Source organism: Urocitellus parryii, chromosome Y (assembly GCF_045843805.1).
Source record: "Urocitellus parryii isolate mUroPar1 chromosome Y, mUroPar1.hap1, whole genome shotgun sequence".
Taxonomy (NCBI): domain Eukaryota; kingdom Metazoa; phylum Chordata; class Mammalia; order Rodentia; family Sciuridae; genus Urocitellus; species Urocitellus parryii.
This window is the reverse complement of record NC_135548.1, coordinates 20314377-20341255: the sequence shown is the minus strand read 5'-3', so window position 1 is coordinate 20341255 and position 26879 is coordinate 20314377. Positions and strand designations below refer to the sequence as shown.

Genomic DNA, 26879 nt, shown 5'->3' with positions numbered 1-26879 from the left:
TCCAAGGAGGGACACACCTCAGGAGCATAGAGGACCTGGGCAGCCTGACCTCAGCCTCTCCAGATGTAAGAAAAGCCTCATCCACAGGCAAAGTCCTTCTCCTGCTCTGGGTTCAAAATGCCCTCTGAGCTGTGGGAGATCACAGCTCTCTGCTCACACAGGGCTGAGGTCTCTGGGAAGGCAGGAGTGTGTTCTAAAAGATGAGGCTGCTTAGTCTCTTCTTTAGCTGGTCACACCTTCCCAAGGTGAGTGTCTCCAGTGTCTGACCTGGGTTGATGCAGAGGTTGTGATTGCAGGTGACTGATACCATGTGACTGTCCTTGTCCCCAGGTGTCCTATGCAGGTTCAGCTGCAGAAGTCAGAATCTGGCCTGTTGAAGCCCTTACAGACCCTATATGTCACCTGTCCTGTGTCTGGATTGTCCATTACAACTAGTGGTTATGGCTGGCACTGGATTGATCCTTCAGCCCCCAGTAAAGGTGCTGAATGAATAGAGTATATATAAAATAATGGTGGTACTAACTAGAGCCCATATTTCAAAAGCTGAGTGAAAGTCCAGAGACATGTTCAAGAATTAGTTTTTCCTGCAGCTGAACTCCCTGACTTCCCAGGACACAGTCATCTATTACTGTGCCACAGCCACAGTGAGGGGACCTCAGTGTGAATCTATACATAAACTTCACTGCAGGGTGCCCAGGGCCATCAGGGGTGCTCAGCAAGCTAAGGAGCAGGTTCGGAGGGAGGAGAGAAGAGTTTACCTCAGTCCTTGAGGCTCTTCCTCAGCCAGGACCTGCCAAGACACAATCTTGTATGGAAATTCTCTAGTTCATTACTGTCTCAGAATCTCATTTGCTTTTCCTCCTCTAGATCAGGCTTGTCTATAATTCCATTGCTCAGCATAGGCTACTCAACATTATTTTCTGATGAAAATTAATTTTTATTAATATTTACTGCTCAGTGTATTTAATGTGAACTTTCTAAATTTATTTTTTCAGTACCAGGGATTGATACAATGGTGTCATAACCCTGAGTTCCATTATAACCCACTTTGAGTCTTATTTAAGTCAGGTTCTCCCTAAGAAGCCCAGGCTGACCTTGAACAAGTTATCCTACCTCAGCATTCTGAGTACCTGGGGTTAGAGGTGAGCTCCACCACACCCAGGTTAACTTTATAAACACTTGATGCCATATCTTACCCTCTCCATTCTCAGCTGGATCCCCTTTCTCTCCCCATGATACCTTTTCATTCCCAATATGCTCAGTGTACTTCCTGTCATGGATCAGGTCACAGAACACACTTGACAGCAAAGCCCACATAGTGGGCCAGAAACTTCCACCCCTGTGGACCCTTGACAATGTCTGGATTCAATTTTATTTTCACTTATGTTAAGAAAGGGTTTTGCAAGGCAACCAGTTGTTAGAAACCATTGTACCTGCCAAACCTCCAGTCATCACTCAACACCACCCATAGCAAGGAATTATCTGAAGCAAATATCTATGGACTGAACAGAGAAGCAGTGACAGAAAGCCCTAAACCTGGTCAATGCACAGAAATATGCATATTTAGAGTAACTTTGGTGTATGTGAGCGCCTACCTCTCATGATGAGGCTCTGTGACATCCACACTCCACACCCAGGGATCCAAGCTGTACATGGCCTGTGGACAGGGGTGAGAGAAAGGGGCACCCTTGGCAAAGACCCAGGAGGGAGAGTGGACAGCTCTGCGTAGACTGTGGGAATAACAGGTCAGCTCTGCCACTGGCCTCAGGACCCTGAAGGCACAGTTTGCCTAGTGCTGCTCTAACCCCATCATGCTGGGAGATGACCCTGAGCCTGAGAAGCTCCAGGACACCTGGCTCCTGGCAGAGTCAGCTTGGATCCTGTCCAGGTTTCCAGCCACTGTGGCTAGATTTCAGGATTACAGACAGGGACAACCTGGGCTGTGTTCCTGCTCACGTCAATGCCCATCCTGTCCTGAGAGTTCAGCAGCAATCCGGGTGAAAATGGTCATGGAAAATTGTTATATCCCAGATCATCTTAAGTTACTCCTGGTTCATTCCAGAAAATTAAATGTTTTTTTTTTTTTTTTTTTTGTATTTGCCAAAAGACGTTGATTGTTATAACACTGATTTTGCATATAAACCTTATAAGTTGCTAAGTTTTATATTTTATATTTTATATCAATACAAGTTTTATATTTTATATCAATACAAGCCATTTCTCTTTCAATAAACAATATTTCCATATTTTAATATTTTATTTGAGAATTTTAATTATGTAATTGTGTTGCTTATTTTGGCATATTCATAGATGTATGAAAAAAATTTATTGAAGAGTCTTTTGTTTCCTGCCTGTATTTTCTATATGAAATTTCTCTACCTGTCATTATCTTCTCAAATTATTATCTATTTTTATTTATACCAAATACAAATACAATGATTTGTCTTCTTCTTCTCTGATGTTCTTACATATACCTAAATAATAATCATAGTTTGTATAATACTTTTTTCATTGGTAAAGAAAAATGATATTGTATCAGATTAACAGAATTTTTTCAATTGCTCATTTTCTCAATGGTTTCATTTCTGTCTACTTTGGCTAACTGAAACATCAGGATTTGCTCTAGAGGGCTCACTCAGCTCCTTCCTGAGTCAAGGAGGATGCTGGGATCTCTTTTCCTAAACAGGACACCCTCACTTGCACACAGTCTGTATTTGATTGGTTAAACCAGCTTTATTGGTGGGAGGTACTGGGGATTAAATTCAGGGACTCTTGAACAATGACCCACATCTGGGGAAGGGACTGTCCTGAGTTGTAGCCTTGAAACCACAGACATATTTGCCACTTGAGCTTCCAGATCTGAAACAAAAGGTGGCACCCCCTTTGGAAGACACCTTTGGTGGCCTCAGATGGCCCGGGGCCATCTCAGGCTGGGGATTGGCCATCTTGGCCTGCAGATTCCTTCACTCCACGTTCAAGTACCACCCTGCTCCATCCCTGGGGGGCCAGCAGGAGGCTGTCGCTGCACTGGGTGCTGAGGGGCATCCCACCCAGGAAATGCCCGGGTCAAGGAGAAAGGACAGGCAGGTTTTACCTGGTGGCAGCTGTGCCCTGGCACGAGTGAGTCAAGGACTCCTTCACCTGTGTACATGTTCCTACCTTCACCAAGAGCCCCAGCTGCCTTGATTTCATAATTGTCAAATTAGAATCACTTCCTATCTCGTAAGGAGATGACTGTCCTTTTGAGAAGATTTGTCCCCTTTCAGGTAGCTTCTTCATTTTACCTATCTTGGGTGTCTTGAGTGGTTTTCAAAAAGTTAATGAGTATTTGTCAAAGCCTAGGTCTGTCCAGCATGGCTGCATGGATTGTTTTTTTCATAATCTGGCCCTTCCCAGTATTTAGGGTCCCAGGACAGGGGACAGCAGGGGGCAGCAGGAAAAGATCCCTACTGCCAAGGGGTTTGAGTCAGGACTGGGGTGCAGCCTGGCACTGCAACTCCCTCTGGGTTCCATGGGGCTGATGGGAATTCAACAACATGAACCAGAAATCCAGCTGTACACAAGGCAGGCGGGGAATTGGAATCTGAGGATGAAACCATCAACCCCAAAGTCAAAAGTACTTTGGAGAGTCTGAGAGGCCATGGAAGACCCTGCCTATGTGGACAACTTAACTCTCCGATAAGCTGTTAGAACTTTCGTTGGGCCGTAGCCTTAAAGTCTGATGTGGTATGTCCAGCCTTGACTCCATTTGCTCACAGCTTTCAAAACTCAGTCAATGCTAGCCAAGGACGATGCTGCATCCTGAAGCCACAAAATAAAATGACCACAGCTATCAGCTCCTGTGTGCCTGGTATATGTCACAGACGGGCTGACGTATCACAGTGTGTTCTGTAGTGCTCAAAGCCCTTCATGATTGTAATCTCAGCTACTTTGGAGGCTGAGGCAGTAGGATTGCAAATTTGAAGCCACCCTGGCCAATTTTGCAAGTACCCTGTTTCAAAACTTTGACAAAGCACCTGCCTAACATATAAAAGGCCCTGAGTTTGATTCCCAGCACCACAAACAAAACAACTCTACAGTTTGGATGTTATTAATGCTGTTACACAAAGAAACTGAGACTAGAGATGAATAACTCACACAGCAGGGCCCCACAGCAAGTGACAGGGCAAAGCCCCTCCTCTGACCAGGCCTGGCTGGCAGGTGCAGTAGGTGACGTCCCCTGCAGCCCATTCCTTAGTGTCCCCATTGGTGCTTACCCAGCAGGTACTTGATGATGGCTTGATTGTGTTCCCAGAAGTTGCTGAAGGTCCCCCAGCGTGAGTGGCCATCAGGCACGGGGTTGGCCTTGATTCAGCCCCCACAGGCATAGCTGAAGAAGGGGTCCACTGTGGGGTCCATGGAATTCAAGATGGAGCTGGTCACTGAGACGCAGGCCTCACTCAGGCACACTGGGGGTGTTCCTGGAGGGGTAAGGGAAAAAAGTCAGTGATGGGCAGGGAGGAGGGTTGGGGAGGGCAGCGCAGGTAGCCTAGGGCCCCCAGCACACAAGCTCCACCCTTGCCCTGACCGAACAGACTAGGAACTGGATAGTCACTAGACCCTGAACAAGAAAGGGTTCAGCAGCTTCATGATCTTCTGGTTTGTGAAATAAGACTTCTGCCCGTTGCCTAAAGTCCCTTCTGTGGCTTAAAAGAACCTAGAGCCCAGGTGCTTTTTTCTCTTTCTAGGGATTGAATCCAGGGGCTCTTCACCACGGAGCTATATCCCCAGCCTTTTTACTTTGAGACAGTTTTGCTAAACTGAGGGTGACTTCAAATGTCCTATCCTTTTACCTCAGCCTCTGACATAATCTGGGATTACAGGAGGGCACCAGCACTCCCAGGGGTGCTTTTCCCTTAATCAACCCTTCCTCCACAAAGATTCTCTAACTTCTTATTATTCCCTGATGCTCAACACACTTATCCACTCATTCACACACTCAGCTACTCCACAAAATCAATACTGAGGCCCTTTGCCAAGTACAGAGTGTGTGCGAGGCAGGGAGACAGGAGGCAGTCCTTCCCTTCAGGAGCCTACCCTTTTCTGTTGGGGACACACATGTTACATAAGCAAAGTCAAAACACACCAGGAGAAATTGCCACTTATTTACAAAACTAAACTGAACGTTGACTAGGAGCCAACTGGGAGATGCGGACATATGGTACTAGGACTCAGGGACAGGGAAAGGACTAGAAGAAGCCATTCCCTCACCAGGCAGGAGAGCTGCTTGTCCCAATTGGGGGGGGGGGTCGGTGGCTGAACAACCCTAAACCAAAACAATAAATAAATAAACAGAAACAACCTGAGAGGCTGGTTTGCCAAAGGTGTGAGCAAGGGCCAGACCCTGCCTCAAGGCTGTCTGATGAGCTCTTGCAAGGGACCAATCTGGCAGGTACCCAGAGGCTCATGGCCTGCCCACAGGAGCCACCCAGGCCACAGGGGAGACTGCTTCCTGAACAGGCTGGGGACCAGGATCACCACCTACGTTCACGGTCTTTCAACCCTTGCTCTAGCGTCAGATGCAGATGGGATATCCCTGAGGAATCTGAGTCTCTGAGAGAGCGACCAGATCAAGGTCATCCAGCCGCACAGGAGAGCTGAGAGCCAACGCTGGCCTGTCCTGGCCCAGCAGCCCCAAGGCCGTGTTTTCCTGCTGTCCGTCTCCTCTTTGGTGGCCACAGCAGGGGCTGAAGTGGCCTGATTGGCAGGATTGGTTCTTTCATCACACAGGGAGGCAGTGAGCCTGGGTAGCTTTGGAGACTGGTAGATCTGGGTTCAAATCTGGTGCAGAGACCTCCTGTAGGAGCCTGGGTTGGGGGCGCAGCTCGGCAGTATGCATCTGCCACCGAAGGCTGAAGCTAACCCAGTGGGCAATCTACCTACTCCCATAGCGTCCTTGAAATGCCCTTGGTGGCAGCAACATTTGGAGGCTTTCGCTTGGCCTACAGCCAACAGGGAACAGCTCAGGGGGCTTCAGAGTCTCCCCCAATTTATAACTAGAGTCAACAGAATTGAGCTGACTCCTGAGAGCTGAGTAGCCACCCAGGGCTCCAGCCAAGAACTCCAGGACTGACCTGTGGTGGACTCCCAGCTGCTCGCCATAGACGTCCTCAGCGGGCGCCCTCTGGCGGCTGTGCGGCGCTCCTACAGCCCTGAGCGGCGCTCCCAGGGTCCTCCGCTGCTCACAGGAAAGGCTGCGCACGCATGGCGCGTGGGGCGGAGCCTCTTGCAGCCAGATGGAGGGCCCAGTGCCGGGCTTCCAGGCGAAGGGCCCACCGGAGGCGGTGAGGACGCGGGTGCAGGAGCAGGACTTACGGCAGTGCGGCCTGACAGGTAAGTGGGCTTCAGGAGAAGGGCCGCCCAGACGCGCCACCTGGTGCACACCAAGTTTTCGCGAGCCGAGTCTCGCGAAAGGAGGTTTTCCTGCGGGCGCCGGGGCTTCCCCTCCGCCGGTAGGAGGTGGGTGGAGCTTGGCGCGAGGCACTTCCGGGTACCCTGGCGGTGGGCGAGGAAACGTGCCCGATGGGGTGCGAATCCAGGGTCCCGGCGCTCCGGCTGTGCGGGTGGCGCTGGTCGGACTCGGAAGACGCACCGCCCCTTTGACTCTCCTGACGGAGCCTGCGCGTGCCGCAGGTCTCTGGCCGCTGGGTGGTTCTCCCCACCGCATTCCGGCCACTCACGCTCGCGCCGTCCTGAGAGGTCAGTCGGGGGTCCCGTCCTGCCCTGGGGAGCCACTGCAGCGACCCTCGCCGGCCTCCCCGCCCCATTCCTCACGGGAGCCCGGGACCGTTGCGGCGCCTGTGGGAGGCGGAGTCGCCGTCAGTCGTCTCACGGAAGCGCTGGTGGAGCGCGGGGGGGGGGGGAGCGGGGGGCGCCGGCGATGGCAGGACGGGAGGGGGGGGCAGGGCGCGCCCGAGGTTCCCGCCCGGAGAGCAGCGCTTCTCGGTGGAGAGCGCTCGGCCCGCCTCTGACTGTGGGGTCCCACCCAAGGTTCAGTGGCTCTGGGGAAACGAGGCGCCGTGCGGCTTCCCTCAGAGGGTGGTGGGCGGGTGGAGAGGGGCCTGTGCGCGGCTGGTCCGCCGCAGTGACCCGGAGAGACTGCAGGGGACTGTGGAGGTGGCGGGTCGCCGGGGAAGCCTTGGGAAGAGCAGTCGGGGTGTAAACTACCAGGCAGTGCAGGGAAGAGGGGGAACACTGGACCCAAGGGTACCGACTGGTCATCCTGTTTGTTAAAGTAAGTGGATATTTTGGGAAACTGTGAGCTAAGATTTTTCTTTTCCTGATTCCAGCAGTCGTGTGTGTTCTTTGTAAAACATTTGGGGAAATAGCCTATGCCTTTGGTGGGTTCCTGGATTCTTGGTCCTGGAGGTAGATAGCACCTTCATGAGCCAGTTCTGTGATCTTTATCCAGGAGTTGTACCAGGAAGCTAAACCGGGGGCTGCTTTTCCAGCCCTTCCAACAAAAAATTTTATGGTGACCTAATTCCCAATATTAAATCCTTTTCTGTCTAACTTCTTTTTGGATAATTTTTTTTTTTTTACTTTTGCAGTCATCTTCTAAGTATTAAATATTGTTATATTTGTATAGTTTCATATCATTTTAATTAAACACGTTATTATATACTAATTATAGATTCACATGCAGTTTAAAAAAAAAGAGATCCCATAGAACCTTCCTCAGTTTCCCCAGTGATAATATCTTGCAAAACTTCTGTAGAATATCATAGCCCAGACATTGACTGGAGTTTTAGACCAGAGGCCTGACTCTGGAGAGCCAACAGATCATTTAGAACAAGAGGAAGCTTCAAACTGCAAGGCATCCTGATCTCACAAGAGGGGAAGGTTAATCATGGCAAGGTCTTCTGGGCGGGGTACCTGGACTGCCTCATTATAGTCACCTCCTCCTAATCATATCTGGTAAAGGGTCCATTTTCTAAAGGTGTGAGTGATTAGATTGGGTAATCCAGGGTAACTCAGTATCGTCTCCCCACCTCCAGGCCCTCAACCTTAGTCAGGGCTGTGGAGTCCTTTTTGCCAAATAAGGTAACATTCACTGATTCTGAGGTCTGTGCATGAACTCTTTGAGGGTCACTCTTTATCCACCACTTCAACCTTTTACTTTTTTAAATATATATCTTTATTTTTACTTATTATTTTATGAGGATCAAACCCAGGACCTCATATGTGTGACGCAAGTGCTCTTTCCACTGAGCTACATCCCCATCCCATCAACCTTTTACTTTTGACTATTTTATAGATATAATTATAAATATATATAACATAAATATTTATAGTGTCTTGCCATCCTTGTTCAGTTGTAAACACCCTTTATGTAGCAGCGTCTCCATTCTTAACCCTGATTCTCTGTTGGCGCACAGTGTAGTCCTGTTTTCATTTTGTCCTTTAGCAGGGGCAGTCCACAGCCCAGTTGTACTAGGTTGTGGGGAGGCCAAATAAGGTGCTGGAGACAGCATGGGAGACATGGTTTATCTGGGAAAACTTCTAACAGATCAGTGATGGCTCCAGGAAGAGGACCGTGGCAACAAACTGAACAGATAGCATCTGGGTCCCTGAAGGTACTTCTCCAAGCAGTACCTCTCTTGCTCCTGATGTTTTGCCTGGTGGCTCTGGCCAAACAAGTGATATGTATCCTTTCCACAGAGCCCTCAGTTCTCTGCCCAGCCCCATTCAGGGAGGAGGCTTACATGTTAGACTGAGGAAACAGTGACATCAGCATTAGTTTGTGTGTATGACCAGCATACATGCAAGAAAGTAGCTTTTTACAGATAAGACTAACTTGCCCTAGTGCCCAGTGTGCATAGAGAAAGCCAGTGTCCTTCAAGATGATATGTATCTGGACTTTCCAGCCTAGGCTTGATTTCATTGGTCCCTTAATTTTGCTAGGTTTTTGTAAACAGAAAGGGAGCATTCAGGATCGTGATTTTTTACTGTCCCCCTTTTCTTTAAGGGACAATATAGCAGGAATGGCAGATTTATATGAGTGCCTTTAAGCAAGCATATGAATAGTCCATGTGTTGTTTGTCATATCACTTCCAGGAATACTTATTTCCAGAAAAGGACAGTGGCTTGAGACTGGGTATTATAGAACAAATCCCAGGCTGAGTTTCTCATCGATCAAGAAGATTATATAACAGTGACTGGTTATTTCAGGGCTTTGAATGGTAACCCAAGTCTGCCCAAAAAGAAATTTGGAAATCAGCTAATGTTTGTATACATAGAATGTCCCAATAAAAGATAGAGCCAATAAAGTTTGACATTAAGGGAATGTAAGCCATGTTCTTCATTCAAAGACTTAGAGCTTAGCCCACATGTGTGCTGAAATGTCTACTCTCTGGTTTTGCTCTATTTTTTATTTCTAGGAATTCATTTACGCCCTTATCAACTGAAGGGAGTCAACTGGCTAGCCCAGGGATTCCACTGTCAAAATGGCTGCATCCTGGGAGATGAGATGGGCCTTGGTAAGACCTGCCAGGTATGTTACTGTGAAGAAGCACTGTTTACCTATACCGAAACACCTCCTCACAACTCATTACCATATATATATTTTTTTGGTACCCCAGATTGAACTCAGGTGCACTTAAAAACTTAATCATACATCCAGCCCTTTTTTGTATTTTATTTGAAGACAGTGTCTCACTTAGTTGCTTAGTGCCTCGCTAAATTGCTAAGGTTGGCTTTGAACTCATGATCCTCTTGCCTTAGCCTCCAGAGCCAATGGGATTATAGGCATGTGCCACCACACCTGGCTTAATACCATCTTTAAGTGCTGTTATATATGTGTGTGTGTGTAAGGGTGTATGTGTGTATATGTATATATACATATATATATATATATATATACTAGAATACAAAATGCTTAACTTTTAAGAGATCACAACCTTGGGATTGATTTTTCTAGTTGTAGGAGCAGTTATTAATTATGTCATTACCTTTATATGAGCATTGACATGTGTCTGTGAGAAAAGTTACTTGAGTTACAAGTGCGGTTAATGGGCCCAGGTTTAGGGCTTTTCTCTGTGTGAAGCATGTATACTTGCCCAAGGACCAAATTGACTGTGCTCCTTAGTAACACTATATGAAGTTAACTGTATTGCTTCTAATATTACTCTCTCTTTCTCATTGGGCTGGGTTGGGGGTCGGGCTGCTGTCCATTTTTCTACAGTGATAGAGAAATATGGAGGAAGTACCCTATGTTTTCCAAAATAAAACTTAGACTCTCTGACCTTAAAAGGGGAGAATGAGATGTGGCCCCCTCGGGCATTGATCTAGTGATTAATGGTGGAGTGTTGAAATTGATGCTTCTGCCAGAATAATAAGCAATACTGCCCTGGGTTGACACATGGCCTTGGATTAATGGAAAGTTCAGTCACAACACCTCTTGGGTTAATCACATAAGGATTACTTATTTGAAGGATACAAAAGATATCCTGGTATAATCATGATATATGTCAGAGGCAGCTTGATCAGAAATCAGGAAGATAAAAACTTTTCAATCCCAGGAAAGTTTCACCAGTGGTCACTGGAGAGAATGAACAAGGGTCTCATCATCCTTTTAGAAGTTCAACTGTCCCCTCCAACGCTCACTATATATATATAAACTTTAAGCTGGAGCAGCGGTACACATAGGCTAGTCTGATCATATGTTGAAGCCTCCTTTACTTAGGCCAGATGTACCTCATCAATCTTGGCATTATTCAGAAACAATGCAACCACTTATATAAGGTCCCCTGAGATTCATCACTTCTCTCTCTTGGGCAAACAAATCTGTTCCTGGTATATTCCTGAACGAGAAATATGAAACTAAAATCAGTTTCCTGGAGGTATCCTCCCTATAATCTCCTTTGTCTCAGTCACTGAAATTGTCCTACTGACTTCACAGAGAGCCAGCAAATTCCACTTGTCCTTTGCCTTTCCACCTCTACTTTAAATTCTCTAAAAATATACCAAGTCCAAGTCTGTTTTGGTAAAAGAATGTTTAGAAATTTTGCATCTACATTTTGAAGGATATTGTTTTGTGATATTCCTTTTTTATACTAATTTTGTCTGGTTTTAGTATTTGGGTAAAGCTGGCCTCATAGAATATATTGAAAAGTGTTCCTCTTCAATTTTCAGCAAGAGTTTATGTAAAATTGTTCTCATTTCCATTTTAGATGTTTGATAAAATTCACTAGTGACTCTAAATTTATTTGGTAGACACTTCTGATTTGTGGTAATAAAAGACAAACTTTCTCTAAATTGCTTCCTCAGGGAGCACTCAACAGAATGGTTTTAATCCAGTTAAGCCACTTATTAGAGGGATGCTCTGGGCACAGTTTGGGCTGGGATAGTTAAATGAGAAAATCATTTCCTTTATAAGATTAATATGATTGTGTCAAAAAAAATGAACTGCCACTCTGTCATCACAGCACTCTAACCACAGCCATAAGCAGCAAGGTATGTTTTACATCATTGAAGTTACAGTGCATGCCTAGCCTATATGGTTTCTATTCATTAATGTAACATTGCCACTGTAGTTTTGCATTTTATTATATTCACAATCATTCAGCTGGCATCAAGAATTTATAATTTGCTTAAACATCCTATTGATGAGGAATCATGAGTTCCCCCTTTTTGGGGTTACTTAAATTAATTTTGATGTGAACACCTTTGAGCCTATAGTTTTCTCAGGATTTTGAATTTGATCCTTAGGGCATATTTTTTCCTCAGAAATAGCACAGTATTTGGGGATGCAAGCTCTTCACCTGTTTTTGTTTGTTGAGAGCAACTTTAGAGACATAAGTGTACTCAAACATGTCCTGAAGTATGCACATTTGGCTTTGCAAAGTTTCATTTCATACTCCTACTTCTTGTGAGAATGATTTATTGTCTGTTTTCTGCATTTGAATGTGTGTTACAGATATATGCATGTACAACTATGGCATATGGATCTCGCTATACAGTATGATTATAATGCACCCATTATGAAAGACCAAAGGTTATATCTGTTTTGTTCACGTATAACTTGAGCTTAGAACTTGAGCCAGTAGAAGGCACCCTCTAAATGGTTATAGAAGGAGGAGAAAGTTGGGGAGGAAGGAAAGCACTCTCATCAGAGCAGCCGAACCAAGGGCCAAGGCTGTGATGTGCGGGTACTGTTTGCTGTCAGGTCTTAGCACTTCTGGCTTAATGGTTTCAAAGTTCTGCTGTTTTCCAACAAGTGTATTGGTTTCATTGATTTTTGTTCTTTCCTGATGTTTTTCCCTTTGGTTCAGTTACATAAATATTGAGCCTCATTGCTCGTTAACTCTTGAAGTAATTGAACACCATCAATTTCCTTAGCAAAGTCACTGAGCTTACCTGATGTCGTTCTAAGAACGTACTAGTTTCCTAATATGTGGAAGATTGTATGGAATTTCTTTATAAAGCAAGTCATGTATAACAGATTGTGTTCTCTGCCTATGGTTGTGGGAACTTTATGGTTGTGTCTCCTGGAAAGGTGATCAAAACTGCCTGCTTTGTTTCAGACGATTGCTCTCCTCATTTACTTGATGGGAAGGTTAAATGATGAAGGACCATTTCTGATTCTTAGTCCTCTGTTTTGGACAACTGGAAAGAAGAAATGGAAAGGTACAGAGTAGATGTAGCTGAACTTGTATTGTTTATGTTAAGATATTTTTCTAGATGATGGATAAAAGATCATAAAGCAAAATCTTGTCATATTCAATGATTTTTATTCCAGAAAGGTTGAACTGAAACAGTGTAGGCAAGACACAAGATCTGATAGGGGAGGATCCAGTGGGTGTTACTGTTACCCTTCTACAATTTAAAGGCTAGTACTTATTCTCAGTAAATTTTGCTGATGTAAAGGAGAAACTGTCCTTCTCATAGTAACATAGGAAGTAACTAAAGTGAGAAACATCATTGCATTTTTAGTTAGCACGAGACCCTCTTAGACCTGATCCTTCTCCCTGCTTAACACAGACCTTATCCTGGGGTTTAACCATTATTCTAGGTACAGTTCTGTGACCAGTACCTAATGAATGGCGTCTGCACACTGCAGTCCGTCCATGACATGCACACACCATCTCATGGCTGTGGCATTTGGGTTCATCTGATTCTTTCCTTGGATTTAGATTTGCTCCAGGTCTTTCTTGTGTAACATATGCAGGGGACAAGGAGGAAAGAGCCCATCTTCAGCAAGACCTAAAACAGAAGTCATGTTTTCATGACTTCATTCGTTTCTCCTAACCTGGGTCCTTAGAAGTTGTAGAACCCACTGAATTGTATTGACTTTTTTTTTGAGAGCACACATTTTTCTAGGAGGACATCCACCTTCATCACATTGTCAAAGAGGGACTGTGACCAAACGAAGTGCAGGATCACTGTGCTTCAAGGTAGCTAGACGTATTTCCCTCTCTACTGGTGGATTAAGGGGAAAGCTTCCCAGAAAGTGGCACTTTAGCTGCCTCTTTGTTGATGAACAGGAGGAGGCAGGCAGCAAGGCAGAGGGTTTCATGTACAGAGGCATCATGTCTGATAACTGGGGGATAGGAATGCAGTATGCCTAGTTTCAGTCTTGTTTTAAATCCTTATCTAAGTAAGTCCTTCCCCCAGCTCTTCTTGGCTACTTAATATCCAACCTGTCTTGTTTTGAAGTCTATACTTAACCATAACTTCTATCTGTTTGTGTGAGTGCTACTAGAAATTGTGCTTAGTTTTTAACTTAGTAAACAAGTTAAAGGCTTAGATCCTGTGGTTTAAGAGAGTTAACAAGAAATAAGAAACTAGATTATTAATAATCAGAATTTTCCAATACCAGTCTTTATTTTTTTAATTCTAACTTTTTTTTAATTTTGGTACCAAGGAATGAACCTAAGGGTACTTAACCACTGAGCCAATCCTCAGCCCTTTTTATTTTTGAAGACAGAGTCTCAGTAAGTTGCTAAGGCTGGCTTTGAGTCTGCCACCTTCCTGCCTGAGTCTACAGAAGCTGCTGGGATTCAGTTGTGGGCCACCATGCCTAGCAATACCAGTCTTTTTAATGTGTCTTCCTTAAGTTTTTCAGATTTGCTTGAAAGATGCACCGTTTCTAAAATCGTGAGTATACTGTACCCTGTCAGAAACTGTGCTGAATGTGTGGAAGTCTTGTCTTGTCTTACATTTTTTTGATACTTGGCCTCTTTCCTGATATGTCTGGTCTGTCTTCTTTGGGTCCTGTTGATGTATAGGCAGGCATGGTGGGAATTCTGTGATCTAACCTCTACTCATTAGCTATGTGTTATTGGGTTGATTTCTTAATTTCCATCAACTTCAGTGTCCTCATCTGTAAACTGGGGGTAGTTACCTGTTTTACTTTGGATGACTGTTGTGACAACTGAGATTAAATCTACATGGTTGATGTTTATCAGATTACTAGAGATTTTTATTACTAGCAGATTTTTATTGTTTTTTTGGTTTTATTTTGGTACTGGGGATTGAACCCAGGAGTACTCTACCACTGAGCAACATCTCCAGTCCTTTTTATTTATTAATTTTTTAAATTTTGAGACAGGGTCTTTCTGAGTTGCCAAGGAAGGCCTTGAATTTGTAATCCTCATGCGTCAGCTCCCAGAGTCACCAGGATTACAGGTGGGCCACTGCATCCAGCCTGGACACAGGATTCTTTACACTGTAACTTGTACAGGCACCTTCTCAGTTCTGCTGCTTGAGATTTCACTGTAGTATAGGAGCCTTTTCCTGGCAATTACCAAGCAGCAGTCAGTGTTGTAGAACTGACTATTTGGAAAAGAAGTTTGAAGTATACTTGTAATTTGTCCATTTAACTATGTCTTGGTACTGGGGATTGAACTCAGGGGCATTTACCGCTGAGCTGCATGCCCAGCCCTTTTCATTGTTTATTTTGAGATAGTCTCACTAAGTCGTTGGGACGGGACTCAAATTTGCAATCCTCCAGCTTCCCAAGTAGTTGTCATTGTAGGTGTACCCCATTGTACCCTGTGTGCATCTTTCATACTCAGAAGGTTTTGTTCTCAAAGGGCCTTATCAATATTTTAAATATTTTCTCCTCATCCAGATTGTTGTGAATGAGTTTCTGTTTTACTCTTACTTTGATGACTGGGCCCAAGATTTTATGATTCCATCCAGTATTTTGTTTTACTTAATTTACATTTAAATGAGCATATGATGTGTTCCCTCTTTTTCTTTCTTTTTACTTTATTTCATTTTATGTCGTGTCACGTTATTTCATGTCATTTCATTTTATGGTTCTGGGCATTGAGCTGAGAGCCTCCCAACTGCTCTTCCACTCAGTCCTTCCCCCAGCTCTTCTTGGCTACTTAATATCCAACTTGTCTTGTTTTGAAGTCTCTCCATGGAAAGGGAGTTACTGGTAATAACCAGGAAAGTAAATTACAGAGCTGCCCCATGGTCTGTACAATAGAGGGATGAGGAGTACAAAGATATCCCTGAAACATGGTGCTATCTGGCAGGTCTCAGAAGGTAATAAGATTGGGACATAAATGTTCTTGGGTACTTTATGTAAATTGTCCCATTTTGGTTTCATGAAAATCCTAGTAGGCAGGGATTATTATTCATTTTACAAATGAGGAAATTAAGAGATTAAGAATCCAAGTAAGGCAGAGCAGACATTCAAACCCAGCACTTGGTGCTTTGGGCCTCTTTTTTTAATGTTTATTTTTTTAGTTGTAGTTGGACACAATACCTTAGTTTTATGTAGTGCTGAGGATCAAATCCAGGGCCTCGCACATGCTAGGCAAGTGCTCTACTGATGAGCCACAGCCCCAGGCCCTGGTCCATGTTTTTAAGAGAGTCTCTAAGTAGGTAGAAGCATTGAAATGTCACCTTATTCAGTAGAAACACATTTTTATATTTCAGTCTGTTCTGAATGCATTTCTGGGTGGATTTAAGAGCCTTAGTAATAAAGGGACATTTATAATATTGACTCATATCAAGAATCCCAACAACGTAGTTGTTTCTTTTAGTATGTTTGTTAATGTTATATTTCTCCATTGCTATATTTTACATTCTGAAAATAGGCAATGTGATAAAATCTGCACTCAAGAGGTTTATGAAGGCCATTTAAAGTTGTATGTTATCACCATGAAATATTGAAATCTTTTGGACAACAGACAGTAGCCTTGTAAAATCTTGGATCAAGAAGATCAGGAGTTCCCTTGTTGGACTCTCCATTCTTGTGTTGGAATTCCCTCTACTTTTGTTTCCGGGGAACAATCTTTAATTTCCTTTGATGAGTGATTCAATCCACTTTCACTCATTGAACCAAAATCCACTTCACTTAGCCTTTTGCGTTAAATAAGCATTTTTAGATGTTTGTGTATATACATATCTGTGTCTAGTCCTTCCAAAGGAATAAGATCTAGTCTGTTTTGAGTGGAACTGTACTATGGATGCTCACCACCTATGTCATAACCACTGTCCAACCTCATGGGGACCCTGTCTCCTTATAATCCTAAATATATCCCCTGCTTATTCTGCCCAGTGCTCTCCTTGGACTTCCTGCCCTCTCTTTGGATCCCCAGTTCAGTCTTCTCCTACTCCACTCTCATTAGCTGAGTGTCTGTCTCTGGCTCTCTTCCTCTCAATTTTCTCTGTAGCCTGAGGAGGAAGGCTTCCTTTTTTGTTGTTGTTTTTCTGCAAATATTTATTGAATCATGGTCCAGATGAGGCCATAGGGATAGAGAAGATTAAGACATTGACCTTGACTTTCAGGGGTGTGTAGTCTTGTAGCAGATGCAAACAAACAGAAACAAAGGCGAAAGGGAGGCATGTGCTCACCAGTAGGTAGAGTGCCAGTGTATTTATTAACCTGCCCACCGCCTATACTGTGAGCCTCTGTGATCAGATTTCCCACATTTAATTCCTTCCCTCCAAAATTCCTCTTACAGTGCTTGTGGGACACAAGAACTGTGCAAACATATTTATTAAATGGTTTAAATAAGAGGGAAAAATGAGAGATGCTTAAAAAAGAGTTGAGTAAAAGTGAGGAAGAAGATGATATTATTAACAGCTAGTACTTATTGAGATTTACTGCTATAGTTTGGATCCTATATATCTCCCAAAGGCTCATATGTTAAAGCCTTGGTCCCCAGCATGAAACTGGTGAGAGTGTGTGGAACCTTTGAAAGGTGAGCCCTCGTGGGATGTCTTCTGGTCATTCATTGAGGGTGTGTCCTTGGAATGGGTAGCAGGGATCCAGCCTCTTCTTTGCTCTCTCTGTCCCAGCCTTGAGATAGCTGGCTGGCTCTGCCATGCCCTTCTGCCATGGTGTGCTTAACAGCAAGGGGTCCAGCTGATGGTGGACTGACCCTCCAAAATTGTGAGCCAGAGTAAAACTTTTCACTTTATAAACTCATTATCTCAGCTACTTGTCACAGTAGCAGAAAGCTGACCAACACATTAATTATGGGTTAATTATCTTTCTTTGTATTAGTTTTTTAATTTATGTATGACAGCGGAATGCATTGCAATACATATCACATATATAGAGCACGTTTTTTTCATATCTCTGGTTTTATACACAGTATATTCACACCATTCATGTCTTCATACATGTACTTAGGATAATAGTGTCCATCACATTCTATCATCACTTCTAAATCCATGCCCCTCCCTTCCCCTCCCACCCCTCTGCCCTATCTAGAGTTTGTCTCTTCCTCCAATGTTCTCCCTCCCTACCCCACTAAGAATCAGCCTCCTTATATCAAAGAAAACATTCAGCATTTGGATTTTTGGGATTGGTTAACTTCACTTAGCATTATTCTCCAACTCCATCCATTTACCTGCAAAAGCCATGGTTTTATTCTCTTTTATTGGTAAGTAATATTTCATTGTGTATGTTTGCCACGGTTTTCAATCCATTCATCTACTGAAGGGCATCTAGGTTGGCTCCACAGTTTAGCTATTGTGAATTGTGCTGCTATAAACATTGATGTGGCTGTGTTCCTGTAGTATGCCGTTTTTAAGTCCTTTGAGTACAGACGGAGGCATGGGATAGCTGGGTCAGATGGTAGTTCCATTCCCAGCTTTCCAAGGAATCTCCATACTGCTTTCCTATATTGGCTACACCAATTGCAGTCCCACCAGCAGTGTATTTTCTCCCACATCCTCGCCAACACTTATTGTTGTTTGTATCCATAATAGCTGCCATTCTGATTGGAGTGAGATGAAATCTTAGAGTACTTTTGATTTTTATGTCTCTAATTGCTAGCATTGATGAAGATTTTTTTTTCATATATTTGTTGACTGATTGTATATCATCTTCTGAGCAGTGTCTGTTCAGGTCCTTGGCCCATTTATTGATTGGGTTGGTTATTTATTTATTTATTTATTTATTTATTTATTTATTTTAGTGTTTAGCTTTTTGAGTTCTTTATATACCCTAAAGATGAGTGCTCTGTCTGATATGTGAGGGGTAAAGATTTGCTCCCAAGATGTACACTCTCACAAATTGTTTCTTTTGCTGAGAAGAAACTTTTTAGTTTGAATCTGTCCCATTTATTGATTCTTGATTTTAATTCTGGCACCAAAGGAGTCTTATTAAGGAAGTTGGGGGATAATCCCACATGATGGAGATCAGGGCCTACTTTTTCTTCTATTAGATGCAGGGTCTCTGGTTTTATTCCCAGGTCCTTGATCCATTTTGACTCGAGTTTTGTGCACCGTGAGAGATAGGGGTTTAATTTCATTTTGCACATGGATTTTCAGTTTTACCAGCACCATTTGTTGAAGAGTTTATCTTTTCTCCAGTGTGTATTTTTGGCACCTTTGTCTAATATAAGATAATTGTAATTTTGTGGGTTAGTCTCTGTGCCCTCTATTCTGTACCATTGGTCTCCCAGTCTTGGTTTGGTGCCAGTACCATGCTGTTTTTGTTACTATTGCTCTGTAGTATGGTTTAAGGTCTGGTATAGTGATGCCCCCTGCTTCACTCTTCCTGCTAAGGATTGCTTTAGCTATTCTGGGTCTCTTATCTTAGCAGATGAATTTCATGATTGCTTTTTCTGTTTTTATGAGGAATGCCATTGGGATTTTGATTGGAATTGCATTAAATCTTTAAACTGCTTTTGGTGGTATGGTCATTTTGATAAAACATTAATTCTGCCTAACCTAGAGCGAGGTAGATCTTTCCATCTTCTAAGGCCTTCTTTGATTTCTTTCTTTAGGGTTCTATAATTTTCTTTATACAGATCTTTTACCTCTTTCCTTAAGTGGATTCCCAAGTTTTTTGTGTGTGTTCTGGGGTTTTTGTTTTGTTTTTGTTTTTGATTTTATTTTATTTTTATTGTTGTTGTTTTGAGGTTATTGGGAATGAGATAGTTTTTCTCATTTCTTTCCAGAGGCTTTGACACTGATATACAGAAATGCTTTTGACTTATGATGTTGATTTTATATCCTGCTACATTCATTTATTTACTAGTTCTAGAAGTTATCTGGTGGAACTTTTAGGGTCTTCTAGGTGTAGAATCGTATCATCATCAAATAATGCCAATTTGAGTTCTTTTCCTATATGTATGCCTTTGATTTCTTTCGTCTAATTGTTGTGGCCAGTGTTTCATGTACTGTGTTAAGTAGAAGTGGTAAAAGAGGGCATCCCTGTCTTGTTCCAGTTTTTAGAGGGAATGCCTTCAATTTTTCTTCATTTAGAATGATGTTGGCCTGGGGCTTAGCGTAGAGAGCCTTTATGATGTTGAGATATGTTCCTGTTATCTTTAGTTTTTCTAGTGTTTTGAACATGAAGGAGTGCTGTATTTTGTCATATGCTTTTTCTGCATCTATTGAGATGATTACATGATTCTTATCTTTAATTCTATTGATGTGATGACTTACATTTATTGATTTTTGTTGAACCAACTTTGCTTCCCTGGGATGAATCCCACTTGATCATGGTGCACAATCTTTTTGATGTTTTTCTATTCCATTTGCCAGAACTTTATGAGAATTTTTGTATCTTGTTCATTAGAGATACTGGTCTGAAGTTTCCTTTTTTTGATATGTCTTTGCCTGGTTTTGGAATCAGGGTGATATTGGCCTCATAAAATGAGTTTGGAAGTGCTCCCTCTTTTTCTATTTCCTGAAATTAATTAAGAGTATTGGTATTAGTTCTTCTTTAAAGGTCTTGTCTCGGCTGTGTATCCATCCAGTCCTTGGCTTTTCTTGGTTGGTAGACTTCTGATAGTATCTTCTATTCCGTCATTTGAATTTTTTTTTTAAGAGAGAAAGAAAGAAAGAGAATTTTAATATTTATTTTTTAGTTCTTGACGGACACAACATCTTTGTATGTGGTGCTGAGGATCGAACCCAGGCCGCATGCAAGCCAGGCGAGCGCGCTACCTCTTGAGCCACATCCCCAGCCCATCGTCATTTGAAATTGATCTGTTTAAATTGTGTATTTCATCCTGATTCAATTTAGGCAAATCATATGACTCTAGAAATTTGTCAATGCCTTTGAGGTTTTCTATTTTATTGGAGTACAAGTTTTCAACATCATTTCTGATTATCTTCCTGTATGTCTGTAGTGTCTGTCGTGGTATTGGAAAGAAGGCTTCCTTTTTATAGGCCAGCCTTTACACAGACGTTTGTTTTAATTTTTCAGGTATTGTCCTTCCTTACCCACTTTTTTGTTTGACACACTTAGTTTTACAAGTGCAAAAATAATGCAGTGGGATTCCATAATGTTTACCAATAAAATTAAAAACTTAAAAGTCTTATAACACCCACTTTATTATCTTTTGCATGATTTTCACATTTTTAAAAGGATATTCAATATTTATACCTTTTTCATTATTGTATTTTGCACCTACCATTTATCATTTTATCACCTATTATTAGATAGTTTATTTTCATTTTTTTGCTATTTTAAGTTAATGCATCTAGAATATCATCCAATCTTTTTCCATATTTTGGATTTTTTTTAACAGCTTTCCACCAGTAGCATCTGTTAAAAATATGATTCTAGGACTGAAATTTCTTGAGAAATTGCTCTCGTGACATACTATACTATAAACTTGCTGTGGCAGCAGCCCCCAGTGACCTCCACGTTAATAAGTCCAGTGGCTGCATCATCCTGGACATCTCCGTGATCCTGTTCACCACTCTCCCATTTTAAAGTCCTACTCCTTTAGCTGCTGTGATATCACTGTCTCCTGATTTTTCTTATGGGTTTGAATCTCTGCTCTTATGATCTTGACCTAGTTACCTAGCCTTTCAGAGTTTTAGTGTCCTTGTTGGCACGGTTATGGTTACTTGTCTTATTCCTTGGATTAAATTGCACACAAAGCCACAAGCACAATGTCTGTTACATAGTACAATATGATAAATGTATCCTTTCATTTCTGTCTCTGGCTCCTTACTTTCTGCATAGATCTCTCTCATATGAGGGGAAAACAAAGCACATGGTAACCTTTCCAGATAGGAAGGTCATGATGCCAGGTATGCTTCTATCAGAGTGGGCTGTTAGTTTTTCTAACAAGTCATAATTGTATAGTAAGATGTGGTTGTGAAATATGTTTGAGCTACATGAAGCTGAAAGTTTGGATTTTCTCTCACAGCTTCTCCTGGAGTGTTCTTGTTGTGGATGAAGCCCACAGATTGAAAAGCCAAAGCTCTCTGCTGCATAAGACACTCTCAGAGGTAAACTCAAAGGATAGTCTTAGTTTTTACTCACCCCCCTTCCTTTTTTAATAGACTTTATTTTTTAGAGCAAGTTAGGTTTACAACAAAATTGAATAGAAGGTACAGAGAGTTCCCATATATCCCCTGCCCCTTTACAAGCCTAGCTTCCCCCATCTCAGCCTCTCCCTGAAGAGAGATGTTAAAACTAATGAAACTACATTGGCACTGCAGTGTCACCAGAGTCCGTAATGCTGGATTCACTCGCTGTTGCATGTCCTGTGAGTTTGAACAAACAGGTGATGGCATGTTTCCACCCTATAGTATCATGCAGAGCAGTTTCCTGGCTCAGAAATCCTATACCCATCTGTTCACTGTTCCTTCTCCCCTCTAACTCCCTTTTAAAACCACTTAGTTTAGTCTATACAGAGCCAACTAGATTGACACTTTTTATTATTATTATTATTATTATTTTTCTAATTTGTAATATATGACAGCAGAATGCATTACAATTCACATTACCCATATAGAGCACAATTGTTTATATCTCTGGTTGTACACAAGTAGAGTCACACCATTCGTGTCTTCATACATGTACTTCGGATAATGATGTCCATCTCCTAAATTAAAACTTCTGTATTCAGACTTCTGCAGAGCTAAATAAACCTATTTGGGAGGGCAGTGACAAAAGTAGTATTTAATATGGCTAATTACTATTCCTTTCTCTTTATAAGATAACATTTACTAAAATCTAGTTATCAAATGAGTCAGACCCTACCCCAATAAAATGCATTTTATTTTTGGAGATGTTTCAACTCTCTTTTGAGTGCTTTTAATTTTTCTCTCTTTTTTTTTTTTTTTTTTTTTTTACAAATAAAGATCTTATACTCCTGTCTGCAGTTGTAGATGCATTGGATATACCTTACGCCTCCCCAAATTTACCTATTTAGAAACTTACCTTTCACATGGAGTCATGAAGAGACCAATTTCTTACAGCATATTGCCTTCAGTCTCTCGTCTGTTGTATTTTTAGTATGATACACTTGATTGCATTCCTTTCTCTTGATCTCTTGTATCATTCAGCAAAGTAGATGAGAAAGATCATTGTGGCCTGGAGCTGCCCTTGTTTCTGAGAAGCCAATGAAATGTGAAGTACCTTGTTGACTTGAAAATTTGCTCATTCATGAGACCACACTTGTTAATTTCTGAGATAATCAAAATTTGGTCCTCATCCTATAATAAATTACTTAAATTTAGAGGTCATTTAGAAGAAAATCTTAGACCTGGATTATGTATTTTAATATTTATTGGCCTAAAAGTTGCAGTGTTTAGAGTTTTTACTGAAGATATCATCATTTTTATTAGTTTCAAATATTGTTATCCCCTGCCTGGTAGGACATCCTCTATCTCTGCTGTCCTCTTTGCCTTTTTTTAGGGACCCTTGATTACATGTCCTTCCCAAGAGTTTGTACTCTATATTTAAAATAATACACATGCATAGGATGTGACTTTTCCACATTACTTAATTCTGCTGGTGTAAGTTCTTGTTAATGTCAGCTCAGAGGTTGACCTTGCTTGGCCTGATATCTGTTGTTACTGTTTTTCTTCCTTCATTAGTCTCTTATCCTCCATGTTCCTATGTGTTTCTCAGTGTTTTTCCTTTTTCTCTTGGAAATGCTGGGGTTTGACCCAGGGCTTCATGCATGCTAGGCAAGCGTTCTGCTGGTGACCCACATTCCCAGCCCTGTTTCTCAAAAATTTACAGAATCCCTTTTTATGTTGGACTGTCCATGGCTTACTATCCAGAAACATCTAGAAATCTTAATATCTTGACTCTGATATATTGCAAAGTTTATGAACATTGTGTCAGTGTTTGCTTGTAACAGAGAGGCCTGATGCTATAAATAACTTTGGCTTCTCAAACTCTTTGAATGAATGTGTTTACTCAGATACTCACATTAATTCCCCCATGTAGGTCATAACATAGTTTGACTCCTCACATAGATTGCATTTAGTAACCCTAGTAAATACTCATGTAATACTCAAGAGTTTACAACGCGATGTCACTTACATGCTTACAAGAGTGTCTTCTTACAGATTATTATCCCCTCCTTATGGTTGAAACTGGAGAGGTATTATTTCTCACATTAAATAGAGTGTACAACTTGAACCTGAGCCTTCTGGTTTCATTTGCCTTGGTTCATTGTGTTATATCATGTCCCTCTGTGTTCAAATAAATGTTGTGATGGGTCACTTGGTTTTGCTTCCCAGTGGTAGAGATTTTTAATTGTGTTTATTTACATATTCTAGGTCTCCGTGGTCTTCAGTCTCCTGTTGACTGGAACTCCTATCCAGAACAGCCTCCAAGAGCTCTACTCTCTCCTCAGTTTTGTGGAACCTGACCTGTTTTCCAAGGAACAGATGGAGGATTTTGTTGAACATTACTGGGATATTGAAAAAGAGTCCAAATCAGGTTAATTCCCATTCAGCAAATTATCCCCAAGAGATCTTGACACAGAAACTTCCCTAATGCATAAGAGTTGTAGATTGAAAAGGAAGAGAATCAATAACTGGAGAATGCCATCCAGGGAGAAAAACCACCACAGATATAAGGCAGATGATGGTCCCTCCTGTGGTGTCCACTTGTCTGCTATCCATGGCTCTTACTTGTTTGTTACATGATTCTGCAGTGGGGCTTATTGGTTCACTTTTGGAAAAAGTAGAAAGTACCCACTGATATGTGTGCTTTTTTAAAAACCAACTTCTAATTTTTTTTTTCATTTTTTTTCTCTTTGTGGTATGGAGATTGAACCCAGGGGTGCTCTACCACAGGGATATATTCCCAGTCCTTCTGTAAAAAAATGGAGACAGGGTCTTGCTCAGTTTCATAGGCTGGCCTTCAGCTTACCATCCTCATGCCTCAAGTTCATGTTACCATGCAGCTTCAACTTGTAATTTATAAAAATTATAGACTTTGTAACTTTCCATGCCACTTGCCAGTGCAGGAAAGTAAGTGCATGCTATAGACCCAGACTACTGTTAAGAATTCTACAACACTGCTCTTTTCTTTTAACCAGAAGTTTGAGATGATTGGGATGTGGAAGGGAAAAGGGAAGCCTTCATTCGTATAACTGTAGCTTTTTCTTATACCTTTGCCACTCTGCCTTGTGGAACATTCCCATAATATCTGAATACCCTAGGATGATTGTCCAAAACAGATGGCAGGGGGCCACCCAGTGATTATGTATGTGCTGGTTAAATATGAGTTGCAGAGGGTTCTTAGAGCAAAAATTCCCAAACCACAGGGTAAAGATGACCTGCAAACCTTCTCTGATTGATTACTACCATGTTTAGAGTTGTCAGATATGGGACATCTAATTACAAATGACAAGGGGACACACTGGTACTGAAGAGCTATGAATTGTTTATCTGAATTTCACATTTAACAGGTTGCTTGTATTTTTGTTTTCTGTTTCTGGAACTTAGTGTAGCTTTTGAAGTCTAAGATGCCTGTAAAAGAACAAGGGATTAGAAGTTTTTAAAAATCCACTTTTAATGCTCGCCATTTTCACATTCACCTGTGTGTCCATGGATAAGTGGTCTGATTTCTCTGAGCCTCACTTAACTGTCATAAACATGGAGACAGTATTAGTCACCCTGCATTTCTACGCTGTATGCTGATCAGTGAGATGAAATGAAGAATACCCTGGAAAACAGTGTCTTGAAAATGAGATTATTCCTAAGAAGAATCCAGTTCTTTGTTGTAGTTTGAGTATTAAAAGCCAGGAACAAGTCCAGAAGGAATAGGAAGAAACCAGGAAAGGGAGAAATGATTGGTCCTCTAATTATGGTTGTTCAGCTTATAATTTTTTGACTTTACCACTTTACAAAAGCAGCAACATTCAATAGAAACTGTACTTTGAATTTCAAATTTTTATTGGTGTACCTATTTGTACCTATGTTTGAGGTACATATTTATACCTGTTGATGTTTTGCATAGTGATCACTTAGGTCATTAGCATATCATATAGCAAAACCTTTATCATTTCTTTATGGTGAATATATTCAAAATTCTGGATTCTAACTGGTTTAAGATATAAAATGCATTATTGTTAGTTATATTAGAATGTTCAATATAATAATCAGGGAAATGCAAATCAGGAACATAATGGGAAACCTCCCCCCCCCATTAGAATGGTTATTACAGACACCACACGCTGGCAAGGCTGTGGTGGAAGGGGAACTCTGGGACACCCAGATGGGAATGGAGATGGTATGGCCATCGTGAAAACCAGGATGGCGTTTCCTCAGAAAACTAAATAGAACTGCTGTACAATTCAGCAATCCCATACTGGGCATATAGTCGAAGAAGGGGATCGACACGTCAAGAGATGTCTGTGCTCCTGGGTTCATTGCAGCACTCTTAACAGTACCCAGAGTGTGGAGCTCACCTAGACGTCCATTAGCAGATAAAAAGGAAATGTGGTGTAGATACAGGATGGGATGCTCTTCAGCCACAAGAAGGCATGAGTTTCGGTCTTTTCCCAGGCTTGGGATAGGTTGTAAGGTACTGTCCTGTGAGGCTGGGTGGCAGTAGCGAGGTACCACTCCCCAATGACTCAGCGACCCTGAGGGTAAGTAACTGATACCACACAGTGCTCTGTGTTGTCAGTTGTTTAGTCACAGGCATTCAGCACATTACATGAAGTATTCACAGTTTTTCATAGAAGAGGCTTCGGGTTAGATTATTTTGCTGAGTGGACTAATGTAAGTGCTGAGCACATTTGAGGTAGGGTGGGCTGAGCTGTGGTGTTTGGTATGTTAGGTCCGTTCAAGGCATTTTTTACATCTAAGATATTTTCAGTTTGTGATGGGTTTATAGGAGTGTAATCCCTTTGTAAGTCCAGGAGCATCTGTAACTGAAAACTTACTGTACAGACCTGGAACGCAGAATTAGCATGAAAATGAGGAAAGTGAGTTGCTCCATGTTCTCTAGTAGTTCGGCGCCTCTGCTGTGTTTTTGTACCACACTCTTTATGTTTTTCCTTCCACAGCAAATGAACTTCACAACCTCTTGCAGCTGTTTCTGCTGAGGAGAGTGAAAGCAGCGGTAGTTAAAGAACTTCCCAAAAAGACAAAAGTAGTGATATACCATGGCATGTCAGCATTGCAGAAAAAATACTACAAGGCTA

General features: G+C 42.0%; 1 protein-coding gene and 1 pseudogene across 6 annotated transcripts in view; one reads left to right on the top strand and one right to left on the bottom strand.

Moving 5' to 3' along the window:
- LOC144251079 (uncharacterized) overlaps positions 1-6269 on the bottom strand; it is a 43217-nt gene extending 36948 nt beyond the window's left edge. For 2 of the 5 annotated variants that reach the window (XR_013342624.1, XR_013342623.1), the window contains exons 1-2: positions 6114-6212; positions 4257-4460 (exon numbers count right to left, since the gene is read on the bottom strand). Coding sequence is in view for 1 of the 5 variants with exons in the window: in XM_077794205.1 (XP_077650331.1) it covers positions 1596-1657; positions 4257-4367 (173 nt within the window). In the remaining 4 variants the exon portion in view is untranslated. Of the gene's footprint in view, positions 1-1595; positions 1658-4256; positions 4461-6113 lie in introns of all 5 variants that reach the window. The other 3 variants (XR_013342622.1, XM_077794205.1, XR_013342621.1) reach the window with 3 other exon arrangements.
- Positions 6270-6271: 2 nt separating this feature from the next.
- LOC144251078 (chromodomain-helicase-DNA-binding protein 1-like) lies at positions 6272-26780 on the top strand (annotated as a pseudogene). Its single transcript, XR_013342620.1, has 8 exons — positions 6272-6738; positions 9420-9532; positions 12564-12666; positions 13173-13276; positions 14097-14136; positions 21627-21708; positions 23998-24160; positions 26742-26780. The product of XR_013342620.1 is annotated as a chromodomain-helicase-DNA-binding protein 1-like (transcript).
- The last annotated feature ends 99 nt before the right edge of the window (positions 26781-26879 follow it).